This window comes from Tauraco erythrolophus, chromosome 3 (genome assembly GCF_009769465.1).
Source record: "Tauraco erythrolophus isolate bTauEry1 chromosome 3, bTauEry1.pri, whole genome shotgun sequence".
Lineage (NCBI taxonomy): Eukaryota > Metazoa > Chordata > Aves > Musophagiformes > Musophagidae > Tauraco > Tauraco erythrolophus.
This window is the reverse complement of record NC_141467.1, coordinates 60,108,900-60,134,068: the sequence shown is the minus strand read 5'-3', so window position 1 is coordinate 60,134,068 and position 25,169 is coordinate 60,108,900. Positions and strand designations below refer to the sequence as shown.

Genomic DNA, 25,169 nt, shown 5'->3' with positions numbered 1-25,169 from the left:
CTCATTATGACAAGCAGGAGGGAAATGCACATGTTTGAAAGTGTCTTCACAGCTGAAACTAGGGAAACAGGCCGAGAGTAGCTCTGGTTTATTTCACAACCAATTAAGTATGACATCTGTTGAAACTCAGGAAATAAGTCTCCCTTCCCCCTGTTCATAGACTTACTTAGGCTGCCAGTCTTTTGTTTGGATATGGTGAATTTTACTCACAAGACCTTTTTTTTTCTTTTGAGTAAATAAACAAAATAAAGAAAAAAAGACATAAAGGCTTTTTTTGTTTTTTTTAAATTAGGTTTCACTCAGTGCATGTGAAAAAGCTCTGCTTGGCACTTGCAAATCAGACAAACATTTGTGTTAAGAATTCTTTGCCTAAACACTCACCTTTTATGCTGTAAAAAAAGGCATTTTTGTTGCAAGCCATGTAGGCACAATAACATTATCATTTTTTTGAAATCTAGCTCCTGTTGTTGTCTCTCAAAGGCCAGCAAAAGTTGCTAAAATGAATTTGGTTTCTAATTCTTTAATTTCATGGTTGAAAACTTGGCACTAACAGAAGACACCAGATAGAACAGGGCATGTGGCATTATGTATAGTTAAAACAAACCAAAAAAAGAACTAAATGCAGAGCCACTGTCATTGGTGAGATGAGGTTTCTCAAGCATACAATAGTCCATAATAAATCAAGGAAGAAACAGTTAAGCTTAAACAGCAAACTTATGTTTGAGAAAACTACTGTATTCAGTATCAGATCATAATAGTTCAAGCTGAGAGACACTTGCCATTTATCAGACACCAATCCATATGACACCTTTACTTATGAGGAGAACTTTTATTCCTTCATAAAATATTGTCCAATCCAAATATTAAAAGGTGGTATTTCAGTCCATATCAACTCTTAGAGTTGAGTTTCTGTCTGTTGTACTTATAACATGACTGTCTTTGTTCTTCTATATCTAGATAAAAAATATTTGCCATATTGTGTTGACCTTTTTATTTCTCTGCCTCTTGATGCTGGATTCTGCTGTCACTCTGAAGCCACACTGCTTATATCAAAGCTGCAGCTAGCTCTTCTTTTCTTTAATTTACACCTCCTCTAGTTCTCACTTTAATTTGCTCATCAGCTTTGTTTGTGTTTGCCAGTTCTTTCCAAGAAGGACTGGCACTGTATTTATTCCTGGAGTATGGTATCCTACTTTATTTCTCTTACTTTTTCATCCCTATTTTAAAATACAGCTCAGAGCCACATAGCATAGGTATTATTTAAGCTGTAGGATGCTGCTCAGCAATTGCCATAGGTTCTTTGGTTAGGAAACCTCCAGTGAAAGTCTATATGCACAGCGGAAGTGTCTAGACCTGAGCCAGTCAGCCAGATTCCCTTTAGAGGCAGGGGAAAGAAAGAGTCATTTCTTGGGTGCAATTCATCTCACCCTAGAGTAGATATATGAGATAAGTAAGATGTATCACATATCTACACAGCAGCAGAAATGCCTGCAGGTTGCCAACAGGCTACCCAGATGCTATATGAAGCCAGAGGTTGCTACCTCAGAAATATATATCTGCATTTCAAGCATGTATAGTTAGGGAAATGAATCCTGTCTTCTCTGTTCAGCCTTCGAACTGAACTTGATTTCTTCTCATATTTTGTCTCCACATAAACTTACTATTTCTCACAATTTCCTACAAGGCAATGATATGAAGAATATCTTAGACCAAAAGTTTCTTCTTGCATATACATGGCATTGATGAAATCTGGTGCTTGTTCAAGATATTAATGGAGAGCAAAACTGAGTATCGCCGTTGGAGCTCAGAGGATGGAATTTGCCCCTGAAATGTGATATTTACAAAAGGGAAGGGAATTCCTGCTTTATTTCTTAGAAGTTAATCTATTTCCTTTCAGAAAAGGATTTATTTTCTCAAGACTAGTTTTTAAAAAATAAGAAATGACGCGATAAAGATTTAACAATATCCATTCATTGCAAAATGCAGCAGAGGTTTCTACATTAAACCGTTTGGATTTTTTAAGCACTGCTGGTAGAAGCATTTCCAGACTCAGCTCCACATTTTCTTTCTCCCATTGGTCACTACTAGGAGTCTGTAGGCACTTTCAGGGGTGCCTCTGTGATTACCTCTCTCCTCAGGCTTTCATGACTTTGTTTCTCAAGCTTGAGATAATAGAAGGATAGATTAGATGACAGTATTGCGCTGTTTCTGTGGGTGATTGTAGTGATTCAACGTTTCTCATGTGATCGCAAAACTACAAGCAAGCTTTCAGTTCAAAATTTCAGTTACTGTGGACACTTTGCATAGATGTCAATTATTTCTTTCTGTGTTTAAAGAGATTCGATGACACAAATTTTGATTTTTAGAGGATTATTGTAATACCTACAGCCTTTATCATATACATGTGGGATTTTTTCAAACAAATCTTCATCCTTTAAATCTCTAGGTATAGGTTCTCAAAGTTTCTTCACATTGAGGCAAAGTGCTTAAATCGTATTTCTAAGTAGGCAACTCAGAATCTTTCAGGTATCGGAGCTGGATGAAGCTCCACTGAGCTTCTCTAACCCTCATGTAGTGAATGGTCCCTATAGAATAGCATGTGGCTATACATTGCACAGGTTGGCCTTGGAGGCAGGGAATCATAGCTAGGTCTTGGACAGTCCTCTGACTTTTCATACTCTTCCCTGAGGGGAGGCTAGCCACAGAAGGAAACTCTGCTCTAGATTAGGCTCAGCTTAGTCTAATTTTGTAACAGTAAGTTTTACAAAGGTTTAGTAACAATGTGTCTCCAGTAGCACTTCCACAGAAGTGACTCAAAGTCAATGAAAACGTGCCCAAAATTGTGGACATCAAAAGTTCATTACGGTATAAATTGACATCAGTTCAATAAATGTAACACTTATTCTGATTTAACACTATCCTGAAAAGCTTAACCTGCTCACATGTAATATTCTCGGAGTTTTCTCCCTCACAATCACATTGTCGTGGCTGTCATTAAAAAGTGTCTTCTTAAAAATGCCTAACTCATTTTGAATAGTGTAAGGGAATAAATAGCTTTATCTCTGTATGCTTTGGGCCCAGAGTTATTTATAGCAACATTAGTAATACCACTTGTTTTATCGTTATCAAATGTGAATAATGTGCTACTATTTTGTGATCATAGGGAATAATATTGTAATATTGCAGAAGTGTAAGTTGCTTTCAGTCAATGAATGGCAGCCTTCAAAAAGCTTGTTAAGCATTGTGGACATGTTTTCAGGTCATACAGCTTGTTTTCCTATTTATTATGGGGGTTTGATATTTCTTTGTGGTTGCATGATGATCCCTGTCTTTTAAATTTAGAAGTGCATGACTATTTTGAGAATATTTTAAAAGTAAAGAAGTCAAGTTTTTAAGCAGGCACAGTACAGAATATCTCATGATTTTTGGCCCTACATTTTTCAGAGATGCCATTGGTACGTCTCCTCCCTCGTGAACCTGCAAGAGGCATCCCACGGTATGACTATCATCAACCCAATAGACTCTTTAGAAAAGCTGTCTTCTAGCATCCCAAATTCTTCAGTGTACAGCATGAAGTCTACTTCTAATAGTGAGCTAGTAAACCTTGTTACTGACTGAGTTCAAGTTAAGCGGGTTGCGTCTCAGGAAAGGGTAAAGCTCAGTTCAAAGGGCTAAGTTTTCCTATTCACCAAGTGTAGAGGACATGTTCCTGGTTTTCCTGTCCATGGATTGAAGAAGGCATAGTGTCCCTTTTTGAGAACTCATGAAAAGACAACCCAGTAGCATGTGAAGATCTTCGAGCAAAAGGAGAATACCATGCTATCCCTCAGAATATTTTCTTTAACATTAAGAGTGAGTAGGATACAGTGTGTGGGAAGAAGGAATAATCTCTTGAGCAGAGAGGGAATCTGAGACAAAATGGGCATTACACGACAACAGTTTTCCCTGGCCTGACCTGAGTGATCAGATGTTTCTGTGAAGCATTAAGCCCAGTTAATGCACCTTCAGGAAATTCACTTTCGCATAAAATTCCAAAACCAAGCAGGAGAATTGCTTCTAATAGAGTAATAAATAAATATGTGTCTGTTAAAAGACCATAACCACACAGTTCACATTTTCTCATGGCTCAGAGTGTCCGAGGTTGTCAATACAGCTTGCACAACTTAAGGTGGCTGAGAGAAAAAGGTGGTTCATTACAATCATATTCAAAGGAAATGATTACTTCCATTCAAGTGATCCCTTGGAATCCCATGGTGCTTTTGACTTGGTATTTTCAAAAGCAAATTTGTCATATTTTCAGCTGCCAGTCCTGCAAGGTTAACCCAGACTTGGAAAGCTTAATTTTCTTCCTCCGTCATGATATTCAGAAGATCGTATTACTGTATTCCTGCCTTACATTTGTCAATTACCATTATGTCATGTGACAGCTAGCAAGGAGTTCAGCGCCAAATATCTTTGTGAACAGGTCTGTTGCAGATGCAACTATGAGTAGTTGAGCTCATTCTCACAAAACATGTATTATGTGGTGTCCCTTTGGTGTATGGTGAAAATTTACTTTCTCTGCTAACACTTGCAGATCTTACCCCAAGGAAATCTGCTTAGATCAGGGTAAGATCTGTATTGACAATTTTAGCATAGAATCATGTTTTGAAGACAATGAATATGCTAGCTTAGAGTCCTGCCCTCAGTTATAAGAAAAGCAAATATTTTCTGATTGTTGAACCAAACAGGATTTGCAGGAATTGAGCTTTGGAAGCTCTGCCACATTGCCTGTCTTTAGCCATAGTCTTTGTAGCGTCCCACAAGAAAGCTGGAATAACTAGTAGTGACTAACTGTAGGTGCTCGCTGCTGCTGTGGAGGAACCCGTGCCCTTACTTTCTTGACAGTAAAAGAAAGCCAGGTGTGAGTGCCCTCTATCAAAGTTAGCCTTGCTAAATACTCCCCAAGTTTTATACAGTCCTTAAGAGGACATATAAAAGTGATGCATGAGGATCACTCTAGATCTTACATGGCTATAAAGAATACATCCTGTTCACTGCAGCTAGAAAATGATGTGTTCTATTTACTTGCAATTGCATTACCTTCTAGAATTATTATGTAAAAACATCAGCAGGTTGCTGAAAGCCTTAAATCATTGTCTTATTAGTTTGTCATAAAATAATACAAACTCTTTCCTTAAGTGCATTAATTTTTGCACTATTATCTGTCTACCACTTAAAACAATATTTTATAAAGAAGCTTTCTAGTTCACAGACCAGCAAATTATAAATAATCATTCTCACCCAACAATCAGGTAAGACAAGCTAGATAGGTACACGGATCTAATCTTCCTTATATAAACTATTGCGTAATATTTCAAAAATGAATTTTTATTAGTTTTCATGTCCTTAGATTTTTAGTCTTTTTGATTAATTCAGTAACCTTGAGAACACAGTGCTGGCCTGAAAAATACAGTTGTTGCCATGAAAAGAGACATGGGAATGGAAGGAGTTTTACGTGTTTCTTTTTTTAAACTGCTTTGCAAATTCTTTGCACAACAAACCTCACCAATATGTAAACAGGGCTCTAGCTACTGTGTTTGTCCACAGCGAGAGCTACAGATGAACACAGTGTAGTTGTGTGATGACAGGAACAGCTGACTCATTAGTAGAGAGCAGTGAAAGGTAATTAACCCTGGGAAAAGTACAGCTGCCATGCGAGCTGTTCCTTTCTGTAGGATCTGATTAGAAATTAGTGTTAAACCAGTGATTCTTTAAAAAAATGTCATTGATAATTCACTTTCTCTCTCAGGTGTGGCCTCTAAAAGGGGCCTAGGATAGAACTAGTGTACAAAAGGTCTTCTATCTAAAAAAAAGCCTTTTCTGAGAGAAGTACACACCTGTTTGTCTGCTTCTGGACTTTTCTTAACCACGAATATTGCCTCAGCTTTGAATGTTTTGAGGACACTCTTCAAGTCCATGGGCAGCACAGACAATGCATTGTCAAAATGATTTAAGGTAGGACATTGTTGGTTGCCATAATAACGTATTTAGTGAGGCTATTTAAAAGTCACAACTACTACTCCTTGTATCATAGTTCTGATGCAAAATGATGCAGATCTCTTCAAAAGAAAACAAAAACTTGTCTCTTGGGGTAGGTGAGCACAGCATATGAAAAAAGGCTTATGCCCTGAGCATGAAAGCTGCCCGTCAGCCCATCCCTTTTCCTTCACACATCTTGGCATTTGAAGTGCCAACAGAAGAGGCAGAACCCATGATTTAAGGTGACATCCAAACAACAAGACAGCCTATCACATATATATTCAGTCACCTGATATAAGTCTACTTATCAAGAATGACATAACTATCAACTAAAATAGTAAAATTTCAGTAATGTGCGGTTGGAATTTCTAAAGTGCAGTTGATTATTTACAGCTGTCGTACCCAAAACAGTTTTTAATCATCTTATTTTGTAAGATCTTCTGGCCAGGACTGTATCTTTGTATACCTATGTGGCTAATGCCAAGTATAGGTGAGTGCTTTCACATGCAAATCACATGCATTATCGAGGTCCTTGACAGTTTTCTGGTTGTTTTCAACGGAGCCGGGCTTGCACTAGGGAGTCTGAAGGATAACTATGTTTAAAGCGATAAAGTTTGTAAGACATCTCTCCATAGGATGATATTTTTCATCTTGCTCAAGTCAAAGGTGCTGCAATAGAAGAAATAATGGATTAGTATTGTATTATAAATATAAAGTAATATTACAAATATATGTTTCTGTAGTGTTATTTTTAACTCAGTATTGTTTAGTGGTACACTGGACCATTTTCTTACCACATACCTCATATGCTTACATTGAAAGAAACTTTTCTCTTTCAATTTCTTTTAAATGAAATACAGTGCTTGCTGGGTACACTATTTCGACTTAACATTACCACAAACATATATATATATATATATATATATATGCACACGCATTTTTAAATTTATAGATATATACATATACACACACCTTATTGGCATTTTCAACATTGAGAGCAAAAACATTCAAAGGTATTTTCTAGAAGAAAGTTTCTTTCTACAGGAAAACAAGTGAAATAGATTTTTAAGGTAAAGATCTGGCATGCCAAGAGTACAGTTACCTCTGGATGGCCTAGTATATTGAGAGAGAACAGAAATATGTTTTAAATTATTTTGCCATTCATCATACATTACTTAGTACCTATTCTTCTCGGAACTGTCCTTCTTTATTTGTTCTTTTTTTTTTTTTTTTTTAATAAAAAACTTGTAGAGAAAGAGGAACCATTTTTTTTCTTGGAAATCCCAAGTAACAAAATGCACTTGAAGTATAAGGTTGAGTTTCAGAGGAAGTGAAGCATGCACAGGCTATTAAATTGATGAACGCATGAGGATGAAAATAAGGCTCACTACCTTAAACCATGGTTAGAAATACACAAAAGCACTTCACAGCACTATATGTGGTTATCCACATGTAGCTGAAAGGTTAAGAGACTTACTGAAGGTCACAGAATAAATCAGTGGCAGAGGCAGGAAGAGAGTTCCAGAATCTCTTTTTTCCCAATTATTTGCTCAATCATGGTGTCTTCTGTTTATGTCTATGACAGAAGACAGGTGCCATTTTAGGAAATAATCTTCGCTCCACCTTAGAGTCATAAAAGGCTCCAAAAAGATAATTTAAACTGCCATCCCTGGTGCCACTAACCTCTTTAACTTCAGACAGACTGATCACCCTTTTCCTTGCTCCACACACCTGATCCAAATATTTGCTGAGCAAAACCTTTTCAGATAGAAAGTCTGTCCTAGTAATCATTTTACGTGCACATATTGGTATCTGACAAATATTTTTTGCCTATTTTTTATTAGCTTGATTTTCAAGGCGGTAATTTGTTCTTGACTTGTTTTTTCCGGAGCTTTTCAGTGTATTCCCAGGATCTTCAGGGCAGTGCAGTAGTGCAAGCAAGACCCATTATCTTCAGTAGTTAGGGTCATTACAAGTCTTTTAGATGGTGGCAGACTGTACTTCACATGGCACTCTTGAAGTTAATGAACATATGTGATTTGCATGTTGAGGGAAGGCACACTTCTTCCCTTTGTGTGACTTTCCCTTTCTTGGGACATGTCTGTCATGCTTAATGAAGGGAGCTTGTTGTTCAGAAAGGGGAGGAAGAGCGCATAAGATAGCAGAATGGTGGTTATATTTCTTTTTGTAAAAAGAGTATTTTTAAGCTCATTGTTCCTTTTGACTCCATGTCAGAGAATGTTCTATGAGCTAATTAGCCATGGGTTTTGTCCAGCATAAGAATTATGATGTCCTAATTCTTGCTACTAAGCCAGTCCCAAAAAATTTGGCTGGAACAGTCAGAAATCACGGGGAAGGCATATAGTAACCTAGATTAAGTGTGTAAGCATTCGAGAAGTGACCACTTTTACTGAACCTAATCGGTTCCATAACTTCTGTAGAGATTCAATGAAATCATAATTAGCACCTCCATAAAATTGCCCTTCGAACCTATTGATTCCTAACCAACTTGCCGGAAACCATGTTCATTATATGGACTGTAACAGCAGTGGCTAAACACCAAGTGTGTAGCAATACCAGAGCTGGACCAGAATCTTCCTGGTGCTGAAGGAGGCTATAACAGAGTAATCAAAACAAGACGATTTTGTTGCTCTTAGTTATATGGATCTGTGTGCTCAGGTGTCTCCCGCTGGCCTCGATTCTGCAACTACTAAGCACCCCTTCGATTAGCAGAGCATGGTCATCTCTTGCTGAAGTCAGTAGCAGTCCCCCCACGCAGTACCGCACAAGAGAGATGACTCCGTGCAGGAAAAGTCATCGAGGCTGAAAAAGAGTAAACACGTTTTAAAAGAAAACAAACTCTGTGTTCCAGAGTCAATGACGCATGCTCTTTGAACTTTCTTTTGAAATTGGTCTGAAATCATAAGGTTGTTATGGTGTAGTTTTACTCAAAATAATGCATATCATTGTAACACAAGCCTTGAAGTTAAGTGGCTACTTTAATGAAACATAGTTACCATAGTTACCGCAGGAGAACAGAGAATAACTTTTAGTTCTTTTGAAGCTATGAATTAGTTTTAAAAAGAGGAAAAGGAATAAACAAGCATGCAGAAGTTTATTATTCAGTGTTCATGCCTGATCAGCTCTAAAAAAGAACTCTCCCTAGACTAGGGTATTAACATTTTCCAGCTGAAATCTGTAATTGCCCATCAACAAACACAAAATTACATTTCAACTCTTCAGTATGTCTGTTTCCATGTTTTTTCCTGAGTCAAAGAAACAGATTTTTCCAAAGTTCTGCTTTCAGTATTTTGTTACTAACCAACATTTTACAGCCTCTTGGTTGCTAAAAAAATAATGTCCTAAAGGCAATAATACATTGCTAAACACAACTCATGAAATCTATTGTCTAGCTCTATTATTCGTTAGAAACACTATCTTAAGGCTGATGAGAGGGAAAACGAGAATTTATCATAGTGAAGATGTCTTCTAGGACCAGCTTCATTGTTTTTCAGTTTAGCATTGAGATGTGTTCTATCCCTGAAGTGTTAATGGAGGTCACTGCTGTTGCTCTCCTTTACTGTGTCAAAGCAAAGGAGTTCCTACATAGTTGACTATTGAGAAACAAAATGATGTTCTTTCCAGTATATCACCTTCAGCTTATGAGCCTCTAGAGCAGCAGTGATTAACAGGACTTTTACAAAGTTTCTGTGTAGTTACAAGGACAGCTTCAATCTTCTGTCATTTTTTTGCATTAGCTATGATTATGCTTTTACCACCAAAATGCATTTATTTTAAAGGTAACAATACAGACTCAGAGAATAGCTTATGTTTCATCTATATTTATCAGCACTCACTGTACATTTGTGTCTTCATTACCAGGAAATATTAAGGGACATTGTGCCATCTATTCCTGTTTACAGTTTATTATGCAGAGATAGGAAACACTTAGCATGTAAAATGAATGTAGAAATTATTCCTGGATAGAAACACGGACATTTCCCACTCGTTGGCTCTTTCTCCTCCATCACCGGATCAGAGTGTAATTGTCAGTAATCAGGCCTGCTTGCTGCTGATAAAACCACTCTGAATGCTAGCAGCCTTCTTTGTGTGATGACTCAATTATTCCAGAAGTGCCTCATCAAATCTGCCCCATCAGCTGGGCTAATAAATAAGGAGAAGAAACTGGCCCCCCAAAGCAAATTATAAATCCATTTGCATTAACCATTTCGCTGGTCCATGATCTAGGCAGAAATAAGCATGGCAGATTGTGTTAAGCTTATTTGAATATGTTTATAATGTTTACAGCATGCAACCTTTTTTTTTTTTCACAAGGTGTTGGAATTATCGGTCATGAATAGCATCTAAATGCAGTTATGTTAATTACAGCAAAGCCTCAGGCATCTTTGAGAGATAGTTTGTTGCTTAAATCAGGTGAAAGTTAAACCCTTCTGCCAGGCGAAATACGATCTTGCACATGGCATTGGAATTACTGACGTGTTTAAAAGGGAGGATGAGTGCAAGGGATGTGTTTCTACAGGTACTGGAAGGACAACTGACTGTGTTACAAGGCTGTCTTGTACTGGTAATGTGGCCTCCTGTTCACCTCAGGGTAGAACTAAGTTAAGATAAAGTTTAGCCTTATAGTTGGGAAAGAAAATGCTATAGTTGAAACAGCAGTAGTTCTTTCTTGTGTATTCTGAGCTTAATAAAACAAGTGAAAAGAGCAGTACTCTGCCCCAAGGAAATTCTTTTCTGAAGCCCAAGTTATATAAAAATGATGTTTCCAAGTAGACTCCTTCAGATTTCCAAGACTGCCCATGTGTACTGCAGTGAGGGCGTTAAAGTGAAGCATCAGAAGGCCAAATGAAATTCATTTGTTTACTCATGTGCTGAACATTACACGCACTCTTAAGGGTCTCATTGAGGTGACCCGTAAATTGGTGCAGAACTTAATGTGTAAAGTTATGTACTTCAGCCTGTGTGGGATAAAGATCTGACTGCAGTCAAGAGTTTGATATATCCTCACTTGTTTGTAACGGCATCCTTCATTTTCACGTATTTTTTTTCTCAAATACGAAATAGTTTGTGTCATTTTATCTTGAGACAGAGGAATCACTGTCACTGTAGAAGCACGAGAAATATTTAGGGATCATAATGGTGAACACACTGGATTTTGTTTCCTTATCTGTTACTTCCATCCTGACTTAACAAATCGTAAACTGTTGTGATCTTTCATATTCATATTTGCAATGTATCAACTAGTGATGTGGTAAATGAGAGAAAATCAAATTCATCTGTTGGAAATGATATCCATTGTGCTCAAAAAAAGTTCTTAGGGGTTGTTTACAGATGTATTACAGCCTTGTGTACTGCAATTCTGACAGAGAAAACAACTTTGGACTTTTGGTGAGATAAATTTAACTGCAGAATATGTCTTTTCTCATTATTAAATCCTAAGGAACTCTCGCATAATCTGACCTGAATCAGTGGACTTTTACCCACAGACAATGGGTCAACGAGAATGGTTGCTTGAAGGGATTTGTCACACACATATGATGTTAAGGATCAGGGCCCAAACGGTGATTCACATCAGTATCCTGGTATGACTCATGGATCTCAGTAGGATGGCACTTCGGAGTCAGTACAAAATCACGTTGCACTGGAAATGGCTATAAACCAAAGAATCAGTTGCAAAGGTTCCAGGTGACTTCACTGAACCATTACATTGACAAATCAAGCAAGTCATTTATTCCATCTTTGTAGGTTTATAAAGTTTATTATTCTAGTTGAATTGAGGTGTTGGCTGAAAAGGGTGGAGGTTTTCTTCGTAGGCAGGAAGACTTCACCTTCAGGATTAAAAAGTTCTGTTCAGAAATACAAGGAGTTGAAATGTAGGTATAATTTGCAGCCTGTAAATCCTTCTGAATTCTTTACTAAAATGGACAAATAAGTTAATGGAAGCTAAGAATAGATTGGGCCCAATGAAAATATGTCTGGACCTAAGGAGAGAGATGCCACCAAAGAACCTTGGTGATCAAATAAGTAAGTTAGCTCTACCTGATTTCCATCAGCAATGATCTTATCATCAAAGTTGCCGATAACCTAGATGAATATTCTTTATGGGCTCTTGAGGCTGAGGTCTTAATTTTTCCAGTTGGCATTGCAGACTGCTATCTTCACTTCTTGCAATGCCTCTTAATTTGGCCCATGATTAATTTTATAGTTCACAAAATATACTAAAATAAAGTGTTTCTCAATAACTATTGTATAAGTTCTTGATGTTAATGTGAAATCAGCATTAACTCTTTTTTGCTACCTGAAGTATCAGATCCTAGCACTTATATTTGAAATGTAAGTCGTTTCTTGGAGTGTGGACAGGGATGACGCATAGTTTATATTGCATTAGGGGTATGTCACATCCCATGACACAGCATAATCCTACACACCCTGTTTATAAGATGACAGAAGCATGACATTGTATTTCACTTTTTATGAAACACCATATCTTCAAATGTGGGTACTCACCCACGAATCAGCTGTATGGCAGCCAGCACCCTGTTATGTGAAAGAAATAGAAAAAAGCACATTTAAACTTACTAACTAAAAACTTCTGTTGTAATTACACACAGAAGAGGGGTTCAGGTTTTGTGCTTTATATAAAGTCTCGCTTTTGTCCTACTATGGCACTCTCTGCTTTACAAAGATAGCTGATGATGTCGTGTGCAAGGCAGATGGGAGTAAAATAGCAAATGGCACTGTTGCATGTAGTTTTCCAGTACAATTTTAAAAGCTACCCCCCAGCCCCGACCCAGCCCAGACTTCTTTTCTCAAAAGGAGGATTGTCAATGTATTAGCTTATTATGTAAAGTTAAATGTGAAAAGTTTTGTGTATTTTCCTGTCCTTTGTGCACTTTTCCAAGTGGATCTCAGCTGTGCTGTCTTAACTCTCGGTCCCTTAGGATGAGAGAGACAGCAGATGGGGTTAGGGCAGAGGGCTGATGCTTCTGACAGCAAACGGCCTGGTAGTTGAGTGGAAGCTGTGAGCGTCAGGAAGCTCCTTTTCCCCAGAGAACCAACTAACCACTGAAGAAAGTTGAAAATGAGCCCTTTGAGAAACGCTATTAAAAGTAGTAAAAAATTGCAATTGTGCAGATGATGTGCTGCTGTGTGGTTATTCGGATGCTAATGAGTTTGACATTAGGGAACTCAAAGGGTTTACAGCTACTCCCTTATGTGATTTAGTTCTTTATTGACAATCTTTGAGAAAATAAATGAAAAATATATTGCTAATAAGTACATAACATGATAGGATTTTAGACAAAAGCTGCTAAGGTTTAGGCTTTAGAAAGAGCTTTGTTCACCATGGTAGCTATTCTCAGAGATCTTTTGTTTTAGGATAGTGTATTTTGAACAAAGAGGAAGAGGCAGGTAGAAAGCTTTAAGACTGCTTTTTTTTTTTGGCTTTTTTTTTTTTTCCATGGATGTTGAAATAGAATAATGGGGAAAGAGGCCTTTGAGGATAAACATCTTTTTCCAGCAACATATTGGTTAGAAAACTGCTTAAAAAAATCTTTTTGGTACTGGGCTGTTCTGTTCTGAGTTTTCTCCCTTCTTTATCATCTCGCATCTGTTGTTCGTTTTGCTATTTGATAAAAGCTTGTTTATTTTAATTAAAAGTTATTGATGGGATGCAACTAATATTCTATCTTTTGGGACTCAAGCAGAAATTAGTCACTCAATAAAATCCAGCTTCCCTGAGAATCTGTTTAGAATGAGTCTTTCCAATTTCAGAAATGTAACATCACAAATTTTACTCATAAAACTTCATCAGATATCATTAAATGAATAGTTAAAGTTTCACCTTCAAGTTCCAAAAGTTTACCTGCAAACTTTGTCATAATTGGAATACACTGAATGAATAGATCTATTTTACTAAATACACCGGCTACTCTCTGAGAGGTCCCAAGTGATAGAAAAATTTTTATGTTTTGGTCACTACTGGCAGGAGTGATGTTAAAATAAAGCCTGACCATAATAACTGTTCACGGCCAGATTTTCCCAGGTTGCATCTGCCTACAACTTTAAGTGTTCTAAGGGTTTAGGCATTCATTATTTCTGAATACAAGGCCCTCAGTATTGTACACTTAGATATAAACTTCTGCAGCTCTTCTTCCCTCACTGTTACTGTTGTTTTACCGGGAGTTTTCTCACAGAAAGGAATAAAAATCTTCTGATAAGAAAGCTGTGAGTCTACCAAACTTTAAGCTCTGATACTCAAAATTAGGAAAAAAAAAAAAAAAAAAGAGTTTTTCTACTATCATCAAAAGGTTTTAGAATGCTTCTAATTTATTTCACATCATGTACTGAACCATTGATCAATGGGGTTCTGATGCAGGAAAAACATTTGGCTGAAGTTTTCTGCACATAGAAACTGAATTTTCGTCTGTGTAAGAAGAAACTTTTCTTTCTGCCTTTTAGAAGCATAATTGAAGCCTCTATATCACATCTTTGAAAAACCACACAAGATAAAAATGCTTCTGGATTATTTGCTCATTTGATTTAAAGAGTGTCCTGTTTCATCTACATTTTGTTTAGTACAGCTGGTTTTGTTTTTCTTTTGTTGTTTTTTTTTTTCAGAGAATGAATTTCAGGGTTATCTGTTAAATCAGACAAGGCATCTTGGGCTGAGAGAGGAATTTGATCCTTTGGAATCTGCACATATTTTCACCTGGAAACACGCAAAGGTGGGATAATCTATTTGCAAAAATGAATTTGAGTCAAAATATGTATCTGTATTAGTACTAAAATATTATGTCATTTCATGTGCAGTGTCTCATGACTATAACTATTTTTCTGGCACAGCATCTACTGTTTTAAGAACAGCAGTCTTCAACATTCAGGTATAACGCTATTGAACAATTGAAAAAGATATAAGTCTTTGCAAATACCTAGAAATTCTAGTTTTTAAGTTTCAGAACTACACTGCTTTAGCATTACATACTGAGAACACAACTATCTTTGAATCTATCTGACTCTGGGAGGAAGAATGTTTTTCAGAATGCACTGCTTAAATTTATTCTGTGAGGGATAGCTTATTTATGATTTTTTTATATATAATGCTTATTGAGGTTTTTTTAGCTAGATCTCAGTTGAGTGTGATGAAAAATTTTGACGTATTTGTAAAAGATCTCAAAGTGTCAAAGCTTTTTTTTCTTTTTGAAGATTGACATTTTATTTCTTCTAAAAAATTATATTTAGTACACAGTAGCCAAGGAAATAGTGACAGAAGTCGAACTATGTCAAAATTCAAAATCCAGAAAAAAAAAAAAAACTAGAAAGAAGGATCACACATCAGCTTGCATTGAGCTGCATTTCAGCATGGTAGACTATGTAATTTTTCTCTAAATTTAAAAAGCTAGCAGTTACCCCTTAATTTCATAAAGCTGTGGCTCTGCCCTCTAAAGCCTTGGTAAAGCAGACTAATAGAAATACTTGGCACACATTCGTTACCTAAGGGAATAATAGAACTATTTGCTGTAGTCGTTTGGCAAAAGGACATAAACATATGGCTTTGGTTTATATTCAGCACTGCCAGTTGTGCAAAGTTGCATGGATGAAGTATACAACAGCAGTGACAACTCAGAAATCAAAAGTGAGAATCAAAATAAATCATCCTCATTACAAATCTATTCAAGCTTGCCTCTGCTTTAAGGTTTATTTTGTCTCTGCATATTTTCAAGTAGTGACTTCAATATAAAAAACATTTACTTCTCAAAAACGTATACCATTCAACCACACTCTAAAATGCCAAATTGTTCATGGTTTATATGTGTTATAAACATACTTTAAAGTTTGCATTCAGTAGATATACTTGCTTATTTTAATTTCTGAGAAATGGATACATCTGAACAAATTATTTCCATGTTATTCAACTTTCTCCTAGAGAAATGAGGAATAGCATTGTGCAAACTGAAGTAAAAGTTTCAAAAATAAAGATAAGATGATGCCTTGGTTAAGAATGATCAGAATTGCAAAACAAGGCACATTTTCATTAATAGTCCTTAAAGCATCTACTTTGTAAATATTGTATAAAAAAAAAATAAAAGAAGAAGAACAAGAAACTTTAACCTGATACTAGCAATGTTCTTGAACATTTTGTCTTTGGATTATGGATCTTTTTGCTACCAGCACTCGGAATATACAAGCTTTATCTAGAGGTTGCTATATGTGTACTTTACATTTTCTCCTAGCCCTGTACTTCTCACTATCAATCTGCCGTTAATACTTCATACTAAATAAAGGTACCGTAGAGTGACAGAAAAATGTAGTGAGTACAAAAACATGCACAGACAGCCATACTGCTCCATACTTCTGGACAGGCTGTAAGAAATCCTGCTTTCAGATTTATTTTAAAAAGTCTTTTTCTTTATGACAGTATTCCTTTTTTATGTGTTAGATTCTTATATGAGTTATTGAAATGAAACATTAAAACATGAATACCAAAAAGCACTGAAAAGCTTGCTGTGAGGGTATTGTAGGGAGAGACACCCACAGTGTCATGTCACCTTGGGGCACAATGCAGCACAGATGTGTTTGTAGTGCTTAGCAATGTCTGACTCCAACTTTGAAGTTTGTGACTTGTTTTTGAGACTTGAGGATGGATTTGTGTGCTTTAAAAATCATTGAGGTGTTTTTTTTTTTTCTGGATAAGTTCCTTTAGTTTAGTGACAGATGTAACTGTTGCTTCTGTAAAAACTAAAATAGTTTACAAATTAAAATAGTAGAGAAAAACTTTTCTTTTCAGACCTCTCAAAATCAGTTAAGGTTTGTCCTAGGGAATTTGTTTGCCAAGTTTCAATTTGAAAATCAAATGTAACTTTTAGTTGGAGAATCACAACGAAATGTCAACTTTTATCTTCCTTGTATCTAGATAAACCGATATTTTTTTTTCCTCTAGCTAGTTTTTCAAAAGGAAACAGATTACCATTCCCAGAGTGTGAAATCCACACAAGTCATGCTTGTACAAATAAATTAGAAAACGTACTGCTCTTACATTAGCTCTTTCCAGGAGGTGCATTTCACTTTTACCTATGTCAGCAGTACTGACTTCCTCAAGTTGTAGTTTACTTCACAATAATGTGCTGTGAAACTATTTTACCAAGATAGTAGTATCAATTTAGTTTCTGAAATTCAGAATTAAAAATGTGCAAGTAAACTGAAATAGTCGTTGTTATTATTATTATTACCATTTATTTGCACATGCCCTATTTTCAGCTGTTAGTCATATTCTTGGATCCCATTATAATATCTGTACATGCACATGTGCACAGATAGACTCCAGGCACACAAAAAACTAAACTCGGAGCCAAATCCTGATTCTGTCGCTCAGGGAAGTATTTCCAGGTGCTGCTCTCCAGTCCGCTGACTGCAGTGGAATGGTACAAACAGAAGTAACATTTGATTTCTGCAGCCAGGAACTCTGAAATAGTTTGCTCAGAAAGCATGATTGCTGCTATTCCACCAGTAAATTCATCTGGAGAAACATGAATACCCTGTAGCAGTCACATAGCAAGTTACTCCATTTTCAGCCAAGCAGAATTTGTAGTATCGTTGGTGAGTCCAATCAGTTTTCTGAGATCTAGTTGTTGACTTACCCTCAAGTTTCAAATAATATTGAAGGAAAGCTGGATAGAGGATCATATTGAAATTCTTGAAGTGAGACCGAGAGCGTTTATAAACTTAGTGAGAATTGTTGGAAAATACTTTCAGAAAATAATTCAGCATTAACATCCTCAGTAAACTTCCACATCACAGAAATATAGCATAACTGCAGGAATTCCAAGGCAAGCATTTATTTCTTAGCCTGATTGCCTAATGATTTGGGACTGGATAACTGCTGTCCCTCTGTCACTGTGTTTATGACTGTATATCTCCCACTTATTCTTTCTGAGTCTATCAACTAGTTTCAAATAATTTTGAAAATAAAATGTTTAGAGGGGCTAAAACCCCATCAAATCAGAGAATCTAGGTATAAGATATAAAGATAAAATGGAATTAATTCCACTGTTCACTTGCCGTTTTTATGAATCTTGCCCTTAAAAACATGGGACTTCAATTCCCAATAAAATTTTCTTGGCAAGCACTTACATATTATCCTGATGGTCCCGATGGCTAAAAGCATTAGCTTTGTGCGAGAATTTTGTGCATTTATGACCATTCCATTTATCTTTTATGGCTTCTTGTCTTAAGATAACATATGTACTGGGAGGGAGGGCTGACCATCCCCAGCTTTGAGAGCATGAAGCACCTTCCAGAATCCTTCCAATCTTTACTACACAGCGGTAATAAGATGTGTCTCTCAAACTAGCACCTGGATAACAACTAGTTCTAAAAACTTCGGATGGAATTTCTCGCTTAGAGTTTAATTATTTTGTTGTTCCATGAGTGATTTAAAAGTTTAACTACTTCTTGCTGATCATCTGTGGCTGTAATTTCATGTAAATCACTATGTAGATAAAAATCAGAAGTTAGAAACTTAGTTCACTTTTTTCAGTATCAGGCAGTCTCTGAAGCAACTATCAAAACCCAAAGATATTACAGTCAAATTTTGAGCAAGAGAGGTCTTTGTGCTGATGCACTTAAAATATTTCAAAATTTAATTCAGTTACTTTTGTATAATTTTCAAATTAATGCATGGCACTTTTGGTAAGTGAAGGTGGTTTTTATGCAATACAGACACAATGATTATTTTAATATGTGGTATGAACCAGGCTAAAGAGTCCTATAAATTTTAGATTTGAGTTGATTAAACATCCCTCGTAGTTTCAAATTATTACCAGGAAAGAAAATCAATAGAAAAAATCACCTGCATTGATTTTATTGTTGGTTTTCACTCATTGTGCAGTTTTAAATATTCATCACAATGCAATGTGCTATTTAGACCAAAGTAACTGCTGTTCAGTAGAAGCAGTGGACATTTTTTGTTTCATAATTAAAAGAGCAGCACTGTGATTGGTGTGGTATTTATTATGAAATGATGACAAAGGAGTACCAGTGGTTTTAATAGTTTTAGCTTACAGGAGCTGTTGTTAATTTTGTCTGTAGAGTTGCAGGTGAAATAATGCACAGTGGATAAATAGTCTATATTGGTTTAACTGAACATAATATATAGTGTGTTCTGGAGTTGTTTGTCTCAATAGACTATAGTAATCAAAAGTAATGAACCTATTATGTGCAGGACCTTGGAGAGCATAGAATGGCAGTAAAAGTGTGGCACATAAAAGGTTTATTAAAGGAAATTAAAGTCCATCATTGCCACACCTGCTCCCCTATTATAAGTCTATGGCAGGTCAGTGCCTTCAATCACAACTCAGCATCAGAGAACAGAGCCATGTTTCCCATTACCATTGCAGTCACATTGCAAAAACTCGTTCTCCAGGTTTTAAGGATAGTAAGAAGTAAAGGCTGCCATCAGCCCCGCTATGTAAACACAAGCCACTTATGTTCCTTTCTTGCTAATAATCAACATCAGATGTAAATTTAAACAAAGAAAAGATATCATTGTCTGGCTTTGAGATGCATTTCGATCAATTTATACTTTCATTTCAGATATCACTAACCTGTGTTCTAGAATTAGACTTCTTCAAGTACTCAAATACCCTTTTCAGATGCTTGTGTTCTCTCTTGCAAATAGGTATTTTGATTCCAGTAGCTGTATATAATGCGTAACCATATTTAGCAACAAACAGGAAAAAAAAAAAAAAAACAGGAAATTAGAGAAATGTTTTTTTTTCCCCTAGAAAGGCTGACTTTACTCTACTCTTTTCCTTTCTTAGGCCAATTTTGTCATATTCTGCATGTTCTTTCAGATAAGACCTTCAAAACATCTGAGTTATCTGAGTCATATAAAGCTAAAAATAAAGCATTCTCAGATCTTCAAACTCTATAAATAGAAAAAGGCAGAAACAGACCTTCTTGCACCTTCCCTTAGAGAGGCAAATCAGTTGCACTGATCCTCAGAAAGGAAGAGTGAAATAATAGACAGGATCTTCTGATTACATGATTTTTTATCTTGTGACCTTTTGCAGGGAAAGATGCCAGACATAGGCAACTTCTGGTATCCCCAGAATGCCTTTCTACCTATTGCCCAACACAGTTATATAAATCAGATGCCAATGTCTGCATTTGTTCCTGCATATTGATCTGCAGGAGCACATGGGAGTTACTTCATCTACAGTATGTTTGATCATCACCATTTTGCAAATACAGAAACTGAAATTCAAAGCAAAGAGAGATAGTAACATACTACCATAGACTGAAAATAACTTCAGAGTTCCTGACATTTTGCCTAGACAAAAATTCCTTGTGAGAGAGTCTTGCTTACATAAAAACGAAGAGTTACTTTCAGAAAGAAGAGGAATTTACCTCCCTGGACATGGTCAAAATTACACTGTTGTGCAACCTGCTGTATGTCACTGCAACTCTCTGCACCAGAGTACGAAATCTTAATCCTTTTTGAATTTCAAGGGTTTGTAATAAAATCCATGGATTGAAAACCTGCCCCTACAATTATGGGTCTGGGCCAGATCCAAGACCAGAAGGTGCCTATTTCCAGTGCTGGTTCAGATGTAGCTGAAAGTGTCATGAGAACAACTGATCTTGAAAGGTGTCTTCTATTTCAGTTAGAAACCTTACAGTAAAGGCTGACTTTTTTGGAATTTTTCGGTGGAATTTTTCGGCTGTTGGTTTGTTTCCTTTTTAATGTGAAATACAAATCTGGACAATGAATTCTTCCAAAAACTCATACAAATCTGTAACCATCTCTTTGACCAAAACTTCTGTAAGTAGTTGATTAAGTAGTGAAGTATTTCAAAGCTATACGTATGCAATTATGCACATTCAAGCAAGAGGGTTTCACACTTAAAGGATGAAGCGGTCAGAAATGCAGGTTCCAACGCAGCTATTAAGATATGCTTCAGTTACAACAACAATGCAGAGTGCCTGTACGCACTGTGGCTTTCTGGGACCTTTTCTTCCAGGAGGTGGGTGTTGAAAGCAGCATTTATCCAGCATTGCTGTTTCTCACCTCATGCCTTCAGCTAACACCTGTAGACCTTGTCATTAAACCTTACAGAGTCACTCATAACCATCACTTTGTTAAACAAATCTGTATCATTAAAGGTATCTCCTAGGTATTTACTAGATATTCACAGATGGCTTTTTATCTCTTTGACAAGATTAATAAGGCATGATTATTCTTCTTTCTATTACTGTCTAGCCTTTGGAAATGTGAAAAAAAAAAAGCATTTGAGATTTTTTTTTCTCAATGGCAAAAGGAGTGAACTAAAGACTTTGTGTTAATATTACAGATGGATGCAGATGGGGAAAATAAAAAGCTGCGCACTCGCTCAAAAGGAACCAAGGGTGAGTTCGCAAGCACGTTCCATGACCCTATGCCCAACACACCATGAAATATTCCTGTGCACAGCCCCTAATGTGCAGTAAGAGAGTGTGTAGCTTCCTTAGGGCTGCTTTTTTAATCAAGGCAGGGCATAGACTGCTGGCATTAAGAGGCACGATGTTATTAGCTATGGTTTAAAGAAAAGTAGAAAAAAAATCTACTATGTGCTATTTTCTTTGAGTTATTTCTTGAAGAAAATTAAAGTTATACTTTTTACTATCCAAACGAAGATTTTCCATAGGAAGTAGAGCTAGACAATATTGAACTGATGCTTTGAAAATAATGTACAAAACTTTGTCTCAGCCAACTGAATGTTTTTCTGTCTATTGCCATTAATTATCTGTAAATTAGCTGAGTAAATGGTCTAGAAGTAAATTTGCTTCAATCAAAAGGTGCAGGTTTGTTCGGCAGAAGAACACCCTGTGCTTTTATTAAGTACTGGTACTTGTGTTTTATTTTGCAAAGTTATGATATAGTTGTATTTCCCAGCTATTCCTTTCTTTTCGTAAGGAACAGATGGAAATGCAGTACTGAGAGATAAACAGGCCCTTAATGATCTCAACATCTGGAAAACATGATTGACTAGCAATACAGCCCTTCCAGGAAAATAACTTTTTATTTTAATTCATAACACTTTTTGTGACTCTTGATAATGAGTGAGAAATGGAGATACTTAAAAATAAATGTCAAAGTTTTGCCTGCCGTGTGAGTATTTTTGCTTATGACTATTTTCAGAGGAGCAAAGCACCCATCCTTCACTCTGATTTTAATGTGAATCGTGCACGCTCGGGATTGTGCAAAACAGACTAGTTTGATTCATCATCACAACTCAGGATTTCTAGATTGTTAATTCTGTGCCTTCAGCTTCAAGTTGTGGTCAGAATGAAAAATTAAAGTGTGGTTTGACTTAGTATTCTAGTTTCAAATGATCAAAGAGGTGAGAAGTACTAGAGTTCACTTAGGAAAAGACAAAGGAAGGGATTGAGAGTGCCACAAACTGCCCACAGACAAGGCCTTAAATACAGACAAGCCTTTCGAAAAGCCATAAGCATTGTCATATCAAATATTTGATGCATCCCTGAGTAATGTTCTCTGAAATTAATGTAAAATTCCTAAATACTTCAAAAGTACCAGATCAGAGGACTTAAAGTTATTGAATAAGGAAGTTATTCACACCTCAGCATTAGAGTGTGTCTTCTCTTTTGATCAAAGTTTTTTGGTGAGTTAAAACAGTCTGGCTGGCTTAGTAGACTTTAATTGTATTTAATAGGGGATTCATACTTTTCATTCAAAAAGCTAATAATACATTTTTAAAACTTAGGGATTTTCTTTCTCTATATTTTTTATACACATGCACACACATCTATAGAAATTAACAGATCAGGAACATTTTCCCAGAAGTGGAAACAACAAAAGCTGCCTGTGCAATATGAGTAATCCTTAGAACCACCTGTTGGCTTGGTCAATACGCTGTATATCATTGTGTGGGCGGATATTTATAAACACCAGCCTTTGTTATTCCCAAATTGAATTAAAATTTTTTAAAAAGCAGATATTTGTCATTCTATTTTCAATAAAACCAAGTGTGTTCTCTTTTACTTTTATATTTTCTTATTATTTTTCTTATTGTTCCACTGAACATGATACTTCAGGCTTCATGCACCCTAAAATGACTGTGAGAATTATACATTCAGTTAATGTTTGCCACTAGTAGCTACGGTCCTGTGGTTGGCATGAAATAATCACCTGTGTTTTGGTGGCCGCTCCTCTGTCATCACAGATAGGCAGGTGCAAGGTTGTAGGAAGCACAAGTCTGAAAGTGTAAACTAATTCATTCTCTCCTGCTTTTATTAACAGTTCAAGTGGACTCTATAGCTCAAGAGCTCAGGTAAGAACTCACGTTGTTTATTTTTTCATTTTTATTTTCTATTATATCGATAATTTCATGGTATTGCTATGAAATAGAGACTCAGCAAATAATGCATTATGTAGAGATTTAGCATAGATCTGACAAAAGGTACTTGATGCAGATTCACTTTTTAGATATACCAAAAATAAAAGCAGAATTTTAGCATTAATTATGCAAGCATAACCAAAAGTAATGCAAAGTGGGCAGGATTCTGGTATGCTGTCTTTATCTACAGCCTGTGTCAGGGCACAAAACAAGAGAGTATAGCTTCTGATCAGTTTTTCGTCTTCTTTTTCCTGTAATAATTATTATAGTATTTTAACATCTGAGCATTCTAAGGGATATTAACCTTTACAAGGTTTTATTAGACGGCTTTTATAAAACTGATAGTCTCTGTATAGTACTGTGAATTCTAAATGCATTAATGGTTCATTCTGCCTCAAGTACTTGCTGAGGTTCCATATTTTATTGAAGGAGCAGAGAGTACTTTTCAAATTTGAGTAAAGCATAGCAGTCCATTCAAAACCAGAAATTCTGCAAGGATATTTCAGGTCACCAATAATCTAGTAAAATTTTAACATTACTGCTTTAATTTCACTAATGTGTGCATCAACTCCTAATAACTGGTCCAAGAGCTTAGAACAAACCCTGGAAAGACTGGTATATTATTCAGGACCAAATCTTCAAAAAGAACACGTGTCGTCGAATTCAAGTTTTCCTTGGGACAAGTTCACTCTTCATGTTCTGCAAGGGAAATATTTACAAGTAGCTACAAATTCCTAGAGTTATTAATGAAAGTTACAATGGACTACAGCTACAATATAAATACTGAAAACATTTTTGTGAAAACTCTTAAGAGTTTTTCTTAATTTATTTTGCCTACACTCGCCTTTCATCACATGCTACTGAACAGCTTTCTTAACCACAGCAGGAATCTGAAGTATGTTCTTCTGGGTTCATCCATCTCAGGAATAGAAACATCATCATGTGATTTATTTGATCAATCAGAATGCCACTGTCTCTTAAGATAGGACATGAAATATTTACAGGAAGTTATTTGCAGTGAAGATATACAATATTTTAAGATTTTGTTTTATAATAAAACTGAGGAAATTATAAGCTTCTTATAGATGTTCCACGAACAGAAGTGAAGGCTAACTTTTTGTATAAATTATTCATGGTGGATCACTCATTCAGCTCTACTGTGAACCTCATTATTCTGTATGGCTTCAGTTTCCTGAGATTTAGTGCTTCTCCTTTTTCCTCCGTGCATCCCTAATTTATGTACCAGAAGGATGCATTAATCCGAAGAGGCAGTCATCCAAAAATGAGGATGGTCCATGTGTTCCTAAGAGAAAAATGTTTGAAAAACAGAGGATGTGCAAGTTTCTGCAACATCAGGGAAGCTGTAATTTATGCATTGTCAATTACTATAGCTTTTCCTAAGCAATTTTGCTTTTCCCTGCGAAATATGTGCTATTTTAGGAACTACTGTGTTACAGATTACTCTCTCCATCAGAGGTGTGGACTACTTCCATAAAGAAACATGCTTTGGTTTAAAACAGTGAGCTAAACAGCCAGAAGAGCCATTCTCCAGTCCTTAACTTGGTATTTGTAATTTCTACAGGACTGAATTCCATATTGGGTATCTCCATAGTCAAGTGGCTTTACTGGTTTACAAGTCAGATGATCAACTTTTATGAATCTATTTGTTTTTAAGAAACTAGAGGAAGAGAGGCAAGAGATCCCTTTTGAAAATGTAGCCTACAAACTGCG

At 36.2% G+C, this 25,169-nt stretch overlaps 1 protein-coding gene across 3 annotated transcripts in view; it reads left to right on the top strand.

Annotated features, from left to right (window-relative positions):
- The window catches only part of ST18 (ST18 C2H2C-type zinc finger transcription factor), a 169,786-nt gene that overhangs the window by 80,737 nt on the left and 63,880 nt on the right, over positions 1 to 25,169 (top strand). For all 3 annotated transcript variants that reach the window (XM_086609272.1, XM_086609273.1, XM_086609274.1), the window contains 3 exons: positions 14,662 to 14,768; positions 21,393 to 21,447; positions 23,342 to 23,372. In XM_086609272.1, coding sequence (XP_086465398.1) covers positions 14,662 to 14,768; positions 21,393 to 21,447; positions 23,342 to 23,372 — 193 coding nt within the window. The remainder of the gene's footprint in view (positions 1 to 14,661; positions 14,769 to 21,392; positions 21,448 to 23,341; positions 23,373 to 25,169) is intronic.